Consider the following 16,652-nt stretch of genomic DNA (forward strand, 5'->3'; position numbering starts at 1 on the left):
TATAAGTATTCGTTTTCCATATTGGTTACTCCATTTTGTATTCCTACCAACAGTGCACATAGGTTCCAATTTCCCTACATCCTTGCCAACACTTGTTATTTTCTGTGGATTTTTTACTGTATTTTTAAACTATTTTTTTAATTTGATAATTAACACATTTTTGATTCTAAGAAAAGTATATCCTTTGTATCTAAGTGAATCAGCCCTTAAATATTGCAAGTATGTGTTTTTGTCATATCTTACAAAAAGGCCCTCCCTACTCTAAGATTTTAAAGTTTATCCATTGTTTCTTTTAATATTTTTGGGATTTTTTCTTTTTTAAGTGCAAACTTTTTTTTTTTTTAATTTTTTTTAGCGTTTATTTATTTTTGAGACAGAGAGAGACAGAGCATGAACGGGGGAGGGTCAGAGAGAGGGAGACACAGAATCTGAAACAGGCTCCAGGCTCTGAGCTGTCAGCACAGAGCCCGACGCGGGGCTCGAACTCACGGACCGCAAGATCATGACTCAAGCCAAAGTCGGCCACTTAACCGACTGAGCCACCCAGGCGCCCCTTAAGTGCAAACTTTTGACTCTTTCCTGCTATAAGGCATGAGATAGGAATCCAGCTTTGCTTTCTCAGATGACGTAGCCAATTTTCCACCTGCCAGTTTAAGCTGTCTTTTCATTAATGATTTAAAATTGCTTTTAGCATATTAAAGTATCATAAAAATCATGTATCTTTTGTCCTTGCTCCATTAGTGTAATGCTGTTAAAAATTTTATGATTAATATATGATGTGACTAGGCCCCCCACTTGTTATTCTTTAAGAGTTTTCCTAAGTTTTCTCTAATTCTGTTTGTTCTTCTAGATGAACATTTTATCAAGTTCCAAAAAGATTTTTGTTGATTGTTTTTTGTTGTTTTTTTTTACTTGAGATCCTGTTAAATTAAGTTTAACTTAGGGAGAGTCAACATCCTTACATTGTTGAGTCTTTTCTTTTTAATAGTAAGCAAGAATATTTTTCTGGATGCCTGGGTTACTCAATTGGTTAAGCATCTGACTTCAGCTCAGGTCATGATCTCACAGTTTGTGAGTTCAAGCCTCATTGCTTTCAGAGCCTGCTTGGGATCCTTAGTCCCCCTTTCTTTGCCGCTCCCCCATATGCACCCTCTCTCTTTCTCTTTGTCTCTCCCCCAGAAATAAACACTAGGGTACCTGGGAGGCTCAGTCAATTAAGTGTCCAACTTCGGCTCAGGTTATGATCTTGAGGTCGGAGAGTTTGAGCCCCACGTTGGGTTCTATGCGGAAAGCTCAGAGCCTGGAGCCTACTTCAGATCCTATGTCTCCCTCTCTCTCTGTCCCTCCCCTGCTTGTGTTCTGTCTCTCTCTGTCTCTCAAAAATAAACTTTAAAAAAAAAAAAAAAACATTAAAAAAATGTAAAAAAAAAAAAAAAAGGAATATTTTTCTACTTATTTGGGTCTTTTTTAAATGTCCATCTTTTTAAAGAGTTTTAAATTTTAGATGGTAAACATCTCTTATTAGGTTTATTCCTAGGTATTTCATTCATATTGCTATTACAAATGAGATTTTCTCTTCCACTATATGTTCTGTCTTTATTAGTAGTGTGTGAGAAAACTGTGGAAAACAATTTTTAATAATATATTTATTTCCCCACTTCAAAATCCAAGTTAGGTAACTCAAGTTCTACACATACATGACAGAATTAAAACTGGGTTATTTGGTCATTCTAATTCCTTACAGTTATAGTAATAACTTGTAACCTCAAGCCAACCTTCCTTTCTCCCTCTTTTTTTTCAGCTCTCCTGTCCCAGTTCCCTCCCATTCCACCTTGTCTGGACAAATGGTTATTGAAATCTATGTGACAGGCATTCTGCTAGACACATGGGATAACTTTAACTCTTGACTGCATACCCATAATTCCACTAAGGTTTATCCTGAGATTCTTCCTCTCATAGAAGAAGCTCTTGTTCACTTGGTGTGTGAGGGATTGACAGGCACACTTTTTTTTCCACAGAGGTTTAGAGCTTTGGGATAGGTTATTGTAGAAAGAGTGAATCTTTTTTTTCTATGTTTCTTTTTAACCATTTTTATGTGTACAGTTAAGTAGCATTAATTGTATTCATAATATTATGTGACCATTAGTGCTTTTTCCAAAATTTTTTCATCACCCCAAACAGAAACTTTGTGGCTGTTAAACAGTAAATCTGCAGGGTGTCTGGGAGGCTCAGTCGGTTAAGCGTCTGACTTCGGCTCAGGTCATGATCTCGCGGTTCGTGAGTTCAAGCCCCGCATCGGGCTCTGTGCTGACAGCCCAGAGCCTGGAGCCTGTTTCAGATTCTGTGTCTCCCTCTCTCTCTGGCCCTTCCTCTCTGTCTGTCTCTCTCTCTCTCTCTCAAAAGTAAATAAACATTAAAAAAAAATTAAAAAAAAAAAACAGTAAATCCCCATTCACTTTTCCCCTCCAGCCCTTGGTAACCTCTAATCTATTTTCTGTTTCTATGAATTTATCTTTTCTAGATATTTTGTTTAAGTGGTGTCACAGCAGTATTTGTCCTTTTGTGTGTGGCTTATTTCACTTAGCATAATGTTTTCAATTTATTTCACTTAGCAGATATTTCATGTTGTAGCATATATCAGGACTCCAGTCCTGTTCATGGCTGAATAATATTCTATTGTGTATATATGCCACATTTTGTTTATTCATTTGTTCATGGACATTTGGGTCTTTTTTTTTTTTCAAAGTTTGTTTATTTATTTTGAGAGCAAGAGATAGGAGAATTCTGAGCAGGCTCTGCAGCGTTCGTTGGTGCGGAGCCCGATGTGAGGGTTGAACTCATAAAGCATGAGATCGTGACCTGAGTCAAAATCAAGAGTCGGATATGTACCTGACTGAGCCGTGAAGGCTGCCCCATCTTGATCTTTTCTACCTTTTGGCTATTGTGAATAATGGTACTATGGACGTCAGCCTATGGGTGTCTGTTTGACTCCCTGTTTTCAATTCTTTTGAGTTTATAGCTACGAATAGAATTACTGAGATATGTTAATTCTATGTTGAACTTTTTGAGGAACTGCTTAGTTATTTTACATAGTAGCTGAACCATTTTACAGTCCTACCAGCAATGTACAAGGGTTCCAATTTCACCACATCGTCAGTGCTTGTTATTTTCTTTTTTTTCCTTATATTATTATAGCCATCCTAATAGATGTAAAATGATATCTTACTGTGATTTTGATTTGCACTGTTCTAATGACTAAGGATGTTGAGTATCTTTTCATGTGCTTATTTGCCATTTGTATATCTTCTTTGTAGAAGTGTCTATTCAAATCCTTTGCCTATTTTTTAATTGGGTTGTCTTTTTGGATTTTTTGGATATATTTTCTTTATTTTATTTTATTTTATTTTATTTTATTTTATTTTATTTTATTTTATTCTCTTCTATTCTGTTTTATTTATTTTGAGAGGGAAAGCATGAATGAGGGAGGGGCAGAGAGAGGGGAAGAGAGAGAATCCCAAGCAGGCTCCATACTGTTACTGCAGAGCCAGGCGCAGGGCTTGAACTCACAAACCGTGAGATCGTGACCTGAGCTGAAATCAGGAGTTGGACACTTAACCAACTGAGCCACCCAGGTGCCCCTGTTACGGTTTTTTCCCAATATATTTAAAACATTTTTTTTTTTATGTTTTATTTTTGAGAGAGACAGAGTGTGAGTGGGGAGAGGGGCAGAGAGAGAGGGAGACACAGAATCCAAAGCAGGCTCCAGGTTCTGAGCTTTTGGCACCGAGTTTGAGGCGGGGCTTAAACCCACGGACTGTGAGATCATAACCTGAACCAAAGTCGGACAGTTAACCTACTGAGACACCCAGGTGCCCCTTTCAGTATATTTTAAAACCTGATAATTTTACTGGCTTCTCTTACTTTCTAGGGAGTGGCTTCAGCTGATTGTTTTTCAGGCTTATAACCATATCTGGTCATTTTCATAAATTCACTTTGTTTTTGATATACATGCCTCTTTGTTCTCTTTTCAGATTGCATTGGCAAGCACTTTCAGAACAGTGTTTAAAAATGATTACAGTCATCTGTTCCTTAATTTAATGAGAATGGTTCTAGTGTGTCTTCACTAAATATCCTTGCTTATTACTTTGAAGAGTAATTTGTCTTGTTTTGCAAAGAGTTTTTATTTAAACATCCATATTAGAATTTATCAAGTGCCATTTGGTTTCCATGGAAATATTTGATTATATTATGTTACATGCAAATGTTAATACTACATAATATTTAATATAATAGATTTTATTATCATATCTTTGTATTTTGAACCACCCTTGCATTTCTGAAATGAATATCTTGAGGTTTTTTTAATGAATTGATGAAGACTATTTTATATTTAAATATTTTTATCTTACCACCACTTACAGATGAGATTGGTCTCTGTTTTTGTCCATTGTGCTTTCTTTTTAGAGGAGGTGAAGATCAGCTTTTGTATTTTTTGTGACTACTTTTCTTGGCCTTCCTATTTTACCACTCCCACCCTCACCAGTTTTAAAAACATTAGATTTACCTAAAGGTAAAGGCTTGAAAGAATTCACCTTAATCATGAAGAGATCTTCTTATGCCATTGAATGCAATTTTTTTTTTTTTTACAAGTTAGATTGCATTTTCAGGTTTTGTAGTTTGCATGATACATTTCTGACCCTTCCATTTATTTTTAACTTGTCATTCCTTTTAGGTATGTCTTTTATAGAGTATATACTTGAATTTGATTGCATAGTTTTTTTTGCCTGATAATTTTATCTCCTTTATATTTATTGTTTGGTGCTTTTGTTATCTTATTTTTCTCTTATTTCCTTGCACTTTTTCATGTAATATATATATTGTTTTCCCTGACCTCGTCATTCTCCAGTATGCTCTGTTTTAAATTCTACAAAAAAGCCATATAACCTATTATTAAAATACAATATATTGTTCTACTGAGATTGTTTATATATTTTAAAAAATTTTTTTTTAACATTTATTTATTTTTGAGACAGAGAGAGACAGAGCATGAACGGGGGAGGGGCAGAGAGAGAGGGAGACACAGAATCTGAAACAGGCTCCAGGCTCTGAGCTGTCAGCACAGAGCCCGACGCGGGGCTCGAACTCACAAACCGTGAGATCATGACCCGAGCTGAAGTCGGCTGCTTAACCGACTGAGCCACCCAGGCGCCCCTGAGATTGTTTATATTTTAAGTTCATTTACCATTTGTCAAATACTGCGTTGGTCGTATAGTGGTGAGCATAGCTGCCTTCCATTTGCGAAATACTCATTTAGCTATACTTATGTGGCAGAAATTTATCTGGGGATAAAAAACTGCACTGGAGATAGAGCAGTATACAAATAGTTTCTCTTTTCATGGAGCTTACATTCTGGTTATGAGAAACAGACATAAATACATGGAAAATTGTGATTTGTGTTATGGAGAAAATACAGGGTGATCAGGTCCAACTACTAAGGTGACATTTGAGTATATAATAAAAGGAATGAATTTGTGAGCAATGTAGATATCTCAAGGAAGATTGTTAACATACAGCAGAATCGCAAGTGCAGAATGTGCTGTATGTGTTCAAGGAATATTAAGGAAGCCATTGTGACTGAGAAGGCTAGCTTGGGAGAATGAAGTATCTGGAAGCGAAAAGATTGAAGTATTTGAAGGAGGAAGAGGTAATCAACTATGTCAAATGTTGCTGGTAGTCTCATAACATAAGAACTATTGGGATTTAGTGATTTGATAACTTTTTTTTTAATGAGAGAAGTCATAGGATCTACTACTTTATAGTAATTTAGAGAAATTAAAAGGAGAGAAATTAGAAGTGGAGTATAGACTCCATATTCGAAGAGATTTTCTCAGCAGCAGAGTTGAGAAATGGGTAGCTAGAGAAAGACCTAGGATAAAGTTAGAGAACTTTATTTTTGCTTTTTATTTATTAAAAAATTTTTTTAATGTTTATTTTTAAGAGAGAGACAGAGACAGAGAGCAAGCAGGGGAGGGACAGAGAGAGAGGGAGACACACAATCCAAAGCGGGCTCCAGGCTTCAAGCTGTCAGTCCAGAGCCCAACATGGGGCTGGAATTCATGAATGGTGAGATCATGATCTGAGCCAAAGTCAAACACTTGACCGACTGAGCCACCCAGGCACCCCTATTTTTGCTTTTTAAAAAGTGTTGTACAATTTATACACGATGAAATGCATGATAAGTTATGATTCAGTGAGGTTTGAGGTTTCCCCCCAAAATAGCTGCTTTTGGGGGGTTTTAATTTAAAACCCAGTTTTGGGGGTTGATACATGCAGCAGGTCTGGTGGGCTACATTCCTTTGTTTTGTTTTGTTTAAAGTTTATTTTAAAAGAGACGGAGAGAGAGCATAACCTGGGGAGGGACAGAGAGAGAGAAAATCCCAAACAGGCTCTCCAACAGTGCAGAGCCAGATGGGGGACTGCTCTCATGAACCGCGAGATCATGACCTAAGCCAAAATCGAGTTGGATGTTCAACCGGCTGAGCCATTGAACTGATTTTGTTTTGAACCGATTGCAAACTTACAGAAAAGTTGGAAGTATAAGTACAAAGACTTTTTCTCCCTGAACTATTTGAGAATAAATTGCTGACTTGATGCATCATCACCACATATTCTTTAATGTATATTTACTGTAAACAAGAACATTATTATACATGGCCAGAATATAGTCATTAAAATTAGAAAATTAATATCAGTACATTATCACCATCTAATTCTCAGACTCTGCTTAAATTTTCCACTTATCTTAAAATGCCCTTTATAGCAAAGGGATCCAGTTTAATTAGGGCCAGGGCTTACATTTGGTTGCCTTGTTTTCTTTTGTCCCCTTCAGACTGAAACAGTTGTAAGTCTTTTCTTGACTTTCATGACCTTGACCAGTTGAGGATTATAGATAAGTTATGTTGTAGAATGTCTCTCACTTTGGGTTTATCTGATATTTGCTCAAGGTTTATTTAAGGTTATATTTTTCTGGTAGGAATATCACAGAAGTGATGTGCAGATTTCATTGCACTTGTTAGTTTTTCATTAAACTTCCAGTTCTTTCATTTATTTAGTTCCTCTTTTATTTAGTGGATTATAATCTGTTACTATCATTTATTTTGGTGCCTATATTGTCCCTGATTTGGCCAGTGGGAGCCCAGTTCCTGCTGGCTTCTATGTCTTTTTTACATGTCCTCTTCATTTGATTACTTCATTCTGATTATTTTTTAGAACAAGATATTCCAGGCTCATCTGTTAGGTCTGTCATAGCTCTGGAATCAGGCATTTCTCCAGGGAGCCCTGGTTTTTTGTTTTGTTTTGTTTTGTTTTGTTTTTAAGAGGAAAATGGTATTTTGAAGCCAAGATCTAATAGGTGAGCTGGTAAACTCATTGCTGTTAGTGTTGGTCTAACATTAATGAGAGTGGCCTTCTCAGTGGACAGAACTTTGTTCCTTCCCTTTCAGTCCCTGCTTCCTGCAAAGTATTACTGTTCTGATTCCTTTCGTTTAAAAAAAAAAAAAAGAGTTTTGCCTGTTTTAGAACTTTATATAAATGTAGTTATGCATGTGTACTCTGTGACTGGCTTAGTTCAATCAGCATGTGTTTGAGATACATCTTATTGTTGCCTATAACAAAGGTTCATTCCTATTTATGGCTGAATACTATTCTGTTGTTGGATATATCGCTATTCATCAGTTAATGGACATTTCGGTTTTTCTAGTTTTTGGTTGTTATAAATAACTCTGCTAAGAATGTTCTTGTAATAAGTCTTTTTGTGGACCCATGATTTTATTTAGGGTAAACTCCTAGCAGTAGATTTACTCGGTCATAGGATGGTTGTATGTTTAGCTTTATGAGATACTTGCCAGACTGACTTCCCAAGTACTTTCACATTCTCTGATAATATATTAGAATTCTGGTTATTCCATATCCTCATGAATGTTTGGTGGTGTAAGTTTTTAAAATTCATAGATTGAAGGGCTCAGTATTATTATTTTTTAAAGTTTATTTTGAGAAAAAGAGAGCATGCACACATGAGCAGGGAAAGAGCAGGAGAGAAAGAGAGAGAGAGAGAGCAAGAGAGAATCCCAAGAAGGCTCCATGCTGTCCTCTCAGAGTCCAGTGCGGGGTTCGACCTCACAGACTGTGAGATCATGACCTGAGCCAAAACCGAGTCAGATGCTTCACCAACTGAGCCACCCAGGCACCCTGAAGGCCTCAGTATTATTAAGACAGCAGTTCTCCCCACATTCATTTATAGATGTAATCTTTTTTTCTAGGTCTTAGTTTGATTCTGGTATGAGGGTTTTGCCAGCCTTATAAAATGCGTTGGCAAGTGTTCTCCATCTTCTAAAAAGAATTTGCAAAAGACTGATATTTCTTCTTTAAATGTTCAATAAAATTTGCCGGTGAAGCTTTGTGGGCCTTGAGTTTTCTTTGTCAGAAGGTTTGTCACTAGAAATCTAATTAGTAGATTTAGTACTATTCTGATTTGGTGTTTCTTCTTGTGTCAGTTTTGGTAATTTTTGTCTTTTAAGGAAATTGTCCATTTTACCTAAATTTCCTGTCAGATTGTTGTTCATAATATCCCCGTTACCCTTTTAAGGATTGTAGAATCTGTAATCCCTTTTCTGGGATACTGGTAATAGGTGTTTTCTCTCTTTTTTCTTAATGAGTCTGCCTATCAGTTTATCAGTCTTACTGATCTTTTCAAAAATTGCTTTTCTGTTTATTTCTTATTTCTCTTAATCTTTATAATCTTAATTATTCTTTCATTTGCTCCTAAGAAATCTCTCTTCTTGGGGTGCCTGGGTGGCTCAGTGTATTAAGCATCTGACTCTTGATTTCAGCTCAGATCATGATCTCACCATTTTTTATTTTGAGCCCCACAACAGGCTTTGGCCTACAGTGCGGAGCCTACTTGGGATTCTATCTCTCTCTGCCCCTCCCTTGCTCATTCTCTCTCAAAATAAATAAATTAAACAAACAAACAAACAAACAAACAAACTCCCTTCTCGAGGTAAATGCTTAAATAACTGGTTTTAAACTTTCTATCTGTAATACTAGCATTAAAATTATAAATTTACCTCTGAATACTGATTTACTTGCATCCCACCAATTCTGTTATGTTGTGTTTTTTATTATTGTTCTGTTATTATTTCTTCTTTGATCTGTGGGCTACACAGAAAAAATGTTGCTTAATTTGCAAATACTTGGGGCTTTTCTAGCTACCTTATTATACTGATTTCTGTTAATTCCAGGAAGGTCAGATTATTTCAGTCCTTTTAAATTTGAGATTTGTTTTATAGTCTAGCACATATTGTCTGTTTTGGTGAATGTTCCAGGTGTTTGGGGAGGGTCCCAGAGAATGTAAATAATTTATATTCTGCAGTTTTATACAAGGTTCTATAAATGTCACTTGGTGTAATGGTGTTATTCAAGTCTTGTATATTTTTGCTGATTTTTATCTACTTATTCTGTCAGAACAGTTGAGAGAGGACTATTGAAAATTCCAGCTATAATTGTGGATTTGTCTGTTTCTTCAGTTGTCTAGTTTTGCTTCATGTATTTTTCTTCTTCTTTTTTTTAATTGAAGCATAGTTAATGCTTCATATATTTTGAAGATTTGGTATTAGGTGCATACAGATGATGCATTAACCCTTCTTGATGTATTAACCCTTTAAGCATTTATAAAATGTTCCTTCCTGGGGTGTTTGGGTGGCTCCATCATTTAGGCATCCAGCTCTTGATTTTGGCTCAGGTCATGATCTTATGGTGGTGGGATTGAGTCCTGCTTCTGGCTCCGTGCTGGGCATGGAGCCTGCTTGGGATTCTCTCTCCCTCTCCCACTGCCCCTCCCCTGCTCACACACATTCTCTCTCTGTCTCAAAAAAAGAAAAAAAAAAAAAAAAAGTTCCTTTTTTATCTCTGGTAATAAAGGGGTCTCTATCTCTGTCCCCACTTTAACTCTTCATTTTGTCTTATATTGAAGACGGGTTTTTCAGATATGAGTATTGCAACAAGAGTTACTTAAGCATGGGAGAAATAACAGCATGTTTATATGCTGATGCCTATGATCTGTCAGAGAAGGGGAGAATGGTACAGGAAAAGAATGAGGAGTATTTGTGGAGTGATCTTGAAAATACGAGAGAATATTCTTGAGAATATCATTGTAGAGGTTAGTCTTAGATGGGAGCATGGAGAATTTCTCTGCCAGTTTAACAAAAGGAAGACGTGGGAATGGCTACAATAAATTAGGTGTAGAAGTGGCAGTTGTGCATGTTCTTTTGTGAATGCTTCTGTTTCCTAAGTGAAACAAGAAGCAAGGTTATCAGATGAGAATGTGTTTCTAGAAGATGTTGGAGTTTTGAGGAAGTAGTCATCTTGTCAAACAAGAGTGAGTAGCCTTGACAACTATAGTATGATTGTCAGGTAGCACTAAGGGTCCACTTCCAAGTTTTGTACTCATGAATGTAAAGTCAAGGTCAACTACATGAAGATGCAAGGGTGTAGCAAAAAGTGGGCATACCGTCAGACTTAACTAGAGTGGGGATTTAGCAGACTGGCATGACAAAGATTGGAGCAAAGGAGTTAAGGATGTTTATGAGGGAGTGATAATATTGATTGGCCATGGAATCCTACACTGGAAAGTGAGGGTACAAAGAAGGGGAGGAACAGTGAAAATTGTGTTCTAATCAATACATTGTAAGTACTGGTGGAGGTTGGAGGTTAAAGAATTGTTAGAGTTGAGGTATCACAAGGAGTGAGCTAGAAAGAGGTAGTGGTAAAATTGCTTGGGATTCCCCCCTCCCCCAACTCATGCTTTCTCTCTCTCTCAAATAAATTTAAAGATTAAAAAAATTATTTAAAAAACTTCATCTATTAGATATTAAAAGAATACTTTATATATAGCATTAGTTTTAAAGAATCTCTCTTGGATTATTTCACCCAAATCTAATCAGATCCAAGCAATAAATATTTAATTATATATTTGCCTTAAAGTATTTGAGTTTTACTTCAATTAAAAGACTCATCACTTTGCTTTCTCTTTCTTTTAGTTCCTATTACCTGTGGACTACATTTCATGCCGAAATAGTAAAACCTTAGTAGTTTAGATGACAGGAACATTGAAGAAAGCCAATCCAAACTATAGAAATAGTTATCATAGCTAGGTTTTTGACACTTATAATGTTTCTTTTTGTCTGTGTCTCTTCATCACTACCAAAGTGCTATATATTAGAAGCAGTAGTTTGCAGTTAATTTTTAATAATTTCTAGAGGCTTCTAAACATTTTTAAATATTAGAGATGCAGTGGTGGGAAATTTGGGGGGTTAATGAGTCTAAACATACCGGATTTATTTATTTTTTTATTGTGAAATATTACAGACATGCAAAAAATACATAGCAAACTAATGAATATCATGATCCCATCACTCAGCTTTTCCACATCTTAACATTTTGCTGTATTTGCCCAGGCTTTTTTTAATTTCAATTTTCATCATGAAAATTGGTAAACACATAGAAAACTTGAGAGAATAGAACATAACTTACTTATATATCTAATACCTGAATTCAGCAATTAAAATTTTGTCATATTTGGTTTAGAATATTTTTTTATATTTCATTTTATTTGGGGGGGGGGGGGGCAGAGAGAGAATTTTAAGCAGGCTCCACACAGCACAGAGCCCAGCATAAGGCTTGATCCCACATCTCTGGGGTCATGACCTGAGCTGAAATCAAGAGTCGGACACTCAACCTACTGAGCAACCCAGGCACCCCGTTGTATTTGCTGTAGTATGTACATTTGCTGATTTCTTTGAAAATAGATTTCTAAATATCATGACAGTTCCCTCATAGCACATGTTCTAATATATGAATATTTACATATATAACCATAATTCCATTATTACACCTATAAAAATTAATGGTAATTTTTTGATATGTAATTTTCTGGTTTCCTTGGTTGTCCTTGAAAGTCTTCAATAGCTTTGTTTTTTTTTTTTAATTATTTAAACCAGAATTCAGTCAAGGATCGTGCATTATGGTTGGCTGTAAAGTTTCTTTAATTTCTTTTAATCCAGAACAATCCCTCCCCTCAACATGGAACTTTTTGCCCCTCTGCCATTGATTTATTTGGGAGAGTAAAGTCATTGTATAGAATTATTAGACAAATCTACATTCTTGATTTGTCTGTTTTCTTTTAGTAGTAGTTCACCTGTTACTCTGTCCTCCATATTTCTTGTAAACTGGAAGGTTTAAAGCTGGATTAGATCTGGCATAAACACTTTTGGTAGGAAAATGTATATTTTATATTGCATTTAATCAGCAGACATACAATGTTGGTCTTGAAAAGGTGGTGACTGCCAGATGTCTATGTGAAAAGCTATCTTTTCTTTTGTAAATCATTAATCTGCTGGATGATACTTTGGCATCCTGTGAATGATCTGTTGTAGGAGGACAATGTTAGAAATTTTTCATCTACAACTTTTCATTCTTCAATTTAAAGATGGTGGGGTAAGATAAATTATACATAAGATAAATTATATTGGGAAAATGTCCAGTAATATCAGAAGTCACAATAAATGCAAATAAAATAACAGAGTACCCTTTTCCATCTTAAATCGGTAGAAATTAAAGTTGAGGGTCCAGAATATTGTCAAGAATGTGGGAAGCAAAGGAATCTAAGTAGCTGCTGGTAGGTGGGTGTGTGTGCATGTGTGTATATATGTATATATCCATATACATACACGTATACATATATACATATGTATGTACATATACATATATACATATACATGCTGTTAAAGTATTTTTAGAGAACAGTTAAGCAGTATTTACAAAAATAATTCAGTACTTTTACTCAGCACTTCTACTGCCAGGAATTTATCCTGTGTGTACTTGTACAGCAAGGTGTGTGTATGAGGATGTCATTGCAGTATTACTTTTAATAGCAAAAAACCCCTCTAAAACCTAGTAACAACATAAATATCATCTTGCACTGATAAAGAATGATGTGATGATAAAGGCCTCTTCAAAACTCAGATTATTCTTGTCCTCAGAATGTTTTCCATAGGTTTTGTTGTTGTTTTTGTTTTTCTTTCATTGATGCTGTAGCTTTTCTTAGCTGCAAGTATCTTTTTGGTTTTATTTTCTTTTACTCTTTTCATTGTATATAAACATATAGAAAAATAAAAACTAAATCAGATGCCTCTCATACCTAGTTTTCTAATTCTTAGAATCAGTAGGGTTTTGATGCTAAAGCACTCAAAGCAATATTATTCATTGTTCATTTGTCTCATGAGAATCTGATGTAAATCATATAATGGAGAAGTTACATTTTACATAAGAAAAATGTTGGCTGTACCCTAGTTATAGTGAAATTCTTGAAATGGAAATACCTGTCACCTTTAATATCTTTAATTTAGTATCTTTAATATCTCTATATTTTTTATTCTTTTAAACAGTTCGTTTTCCTGAAGATCTTGAGAATGACATTAGAACTTTCTTTCCTGAATATACCCACCAACTCTTTGGGGATGAGTAAGTAACATAGTAAGATGTTTGCCAAATTAGTATGGCCAAAAAAAACCCAACACTTTTTTTGTTTAAGATCTAGAAATCAGACTTTATTTTCTTTGTTGTTTTTTATGTAATTTATTTAAAATATACATTAGAATGGCATTTTTGACATTGAGACACCAGTTTACTATATAATACTTATCACAGAGTACTTTAGAGGCATTCTCTCATTTAATTCTCACAGCTGTTTTAGCGATGGTATTACTAGTCATTACACTGTACATTGGTGGAATTGGGTAGTTGCTTAAGGACATCTGACTGGCCAAAGTTTAGATTCAGGCAGTCTGACTGTGAAGCCCATATTTGTAACTACTACTTTTTTCTTCCTCTTGCTGTGCTATATTGCTTTTAGTACAAAATATACTCTCCTAAAGCTGGAAAGCTCAAGTTGTTCTTCGATGATGAGTAAGCAGTTTATTTATTTACAGAGAAATTTATTTTTGAAAGCAATGTTAAAGATATATCCTAGGATATTCAGCACAATTCCTTAATTTCTTATAGCTTCATTACATTATTAGAATAGCCAGTTACCATTTTTTTTTTAACTTTTGATTTTGAAAAAAACTTCACATTTGCAGAAAATTATAAGAATAGTACTCTTATATCCTTTAAAATCTAGATTCCCCAGTTACCATTTAGTTATATTTGCTTTAATCGTTCACTGCTATATAGATCTATTGGTATGTTGTTGAACCATTTGAGGGTTGGTTGCAGATGTATCTTGATCCCTTACTCCTAAATTCTTTACAATGTATTTCCTAAAAGCAAGGATGGTAACCATAGAATTATCAAAACTCGGGAAATTTAACATTGCTGTAATACTATTTTCTAATATATCATCCACATTCCAAATTTTGCCAATTGGTTTCCAGTAATTCTTTTTAACAATTTTCTTCATTCTGGATCCAATCCAGAGTCATATATTGCATTTAGTTTAGGCTCCTTTAGTCTGAAACAGTTCCTCAGTCTTTTTGTTTTTCATGATATCACATTTTTGTGGGTTATAGGCTAGTTTTTTTTTTTTTTTTTCTTAATTTTTTTTAACGTTTATTTATTTTTGAGACAGAGAGACAGAGCATGAACGGGGGAGGGTTAGAGAGAGGGAGACGCAGAATCTGAAACAGGCTCCAGGCTCTGAGCTGTCAGCACAGAGCCCGACGCGGGGCTCAAACTCACGGACTGCGAGATCATGACCTGAGCTGAGGTCGGCCGCTTAACCATCTGAGCCACCCAGGCGCCCCTAGGCTAGTTTTATAAACTTTAATTTTGGATTAGTTTGATTTTTCTTCATGATTAAATTCAGATATTGTGCATTTTTGTAGTACCTTAGCAGAAGTTGTGTGTGTCCTTAGTCTGTCACAATCAGAAAGCTCATGATGTCAGTATGTTCCATAACTTGTTAACTTAGTTTAGAGGTGCCTGTCAGCTTTCTCCACTGTAAGGTTTTTTCCTTTATTATGTAATCTGTGGGGAGATACTCTGAGACTGAAAATATACTGTTCCCTATCAGTCTTTTTCACCCAGTAGTTTTAAATCCATTGATGATTCTTGCCTGAATTGGTATTTTACTGTGATTATAGAATAGTGATTCTCTAACTTTGTCATAACTTCTACATTTATTAGTTGGCATTCTGTAAGGAAGAGCTCTTTTTTTCCCCTTAAGTATTTCTTTGTGTATATCAGAAGAGACTCAAGGATTCTTCTTTTTTAATCCAATGAGTTATAATCCATTACTGTTATTGTGACACTCAAATTACCCCATTTCAAATGGGCTTTTGAATCCTTTTGATATATCATCATCATTTTGGGGACACTTTACTTTCTGATATGGTAAGATGTTTCAGATTCATCGTATACTTTTTCCAGTGTTTCTGGAGTCAGCCATTTTCCTAAGGAACCCTGGTTTGTTGTAGGAAGAAAGCGTGTTTTGATATAGTTGACATTTAAAATATTTCCCTTCATGGCTGTTTTACCTATGTGTTATTTCAGCATTGTTCACATATTTATTTAATGTGGTTTTTGTTTTGAAAGTATACTTATCTTAAGAGAGAGAGAGCACACTAGTAAAAGAGGAGCAGAGAGAGAGGGAGAGAGAATCCCAAACAGGTTCTGCACTGCCAGTGCAGAGCCTGATGCAGGGCTCAAACTCACGAATGGTGAGATCATGACCTGTGCTGAAATTGAGTCAGATGCTTAACCAACTGAGCCACCCAGGTGCCCCGCATGTGTTTTGAAATTGACAGATTTCTCTTCATTGACAAATTTTCTCAGAAGTTTTAATTATTAATGTATCAGATTAGGCATTTTATGTGCTATTAAGTAGTAATAATTGTATTTTATTATGTATTGATTCATGCCAAAATTTGAGTCTTTTGTATTTCAAATAGGTTTTATTTTATTATAAAAAGAGGAATGTTTTCTTTTTGGATTTCTATTTTTAAGGAGCTATTTATTCTCTTCCTGTTACTGCTATTTAAAATCTCTTCCTTTGGTGCATAGGATCTAGTCTACAGATGATGCTTCTTAATGGTATTCTGTACATTCATTCTGTTTTGCATGTCATTAAAAATGCTTGCATACTCCTAAGTTAGACAGATGACAGATAATTATGATGACCATGTCTTATGGTTCAGGTATGACCTTGATACTACTATCATTGCCATTCCTTTTTATAAACATAACTTTCAGAGTCCTGGAATGGACACTGCTAATATTTTATTTTGGTAGTCTAGACAGAAATCTGGAAATGGCACTGCTTCTTCCAGGTACTCTTCTTCAGAATTCACTTAAAAAAAGAAAAGCTTTATTGAGATACAATTTACTATATAGTTGATCTACTTTTTAAAAAATTTTTTAATGTTTATTCATTTTGAGAAAGCACAACCAGGGAGGGACAGAAAGAGAGGGAGACACAGAATCCGAAGTAGGCTCCAGGCTCCAGGCTCCGAACAGTCAGCTTAGAGCCTGACGTGGGGCCCGAACTCACAAACAGATCGTAACCTGAGCTGAAGTCGGACGCTTAACTGAACTTGAGC

General features: G+C 35.4%; 1 protein-coding gene across 3 annotated transcripts in view; it reads left to right on the forward strand.

Moving 5' to 3' along the window:
- HAT1 (histone acetyltransferase 1) overlaps positions 1–16,652 on the forward strand; it is a 58,946-nt gene that overhangs the window by 3,946 nt on the left and 38,348 nt on the right. For all 3 annotated transcript variants that reach the window (XM_042949129.1, XM_042949131.1, XM_042949132.1), the window contains exon 3: positions 13,503–13,578. In XM_042949129.1, coding sequence (XP_042805063.1) covers positions 13,503–13,578 — 76 coding nt within the window. The remainder of the gene's footprint in view (positions 1–13,502; positions 13,579–16,652) is intronic.

The sequence above is a fragment of the Panthera leo genome, chromosome C1 (assembly GCF_018350215.1).
Source record: "Panthera leo isolate Ple1 chromosome C1, P.leo_Ple1_pat1.1, whole genome shotgun sequence".
Classification (NCBI taxonomy): Eukaryota; Metazoa; Chordata; class Mammalia; order Carnivora; family Felidae; genus Panthera; species Panthera leo.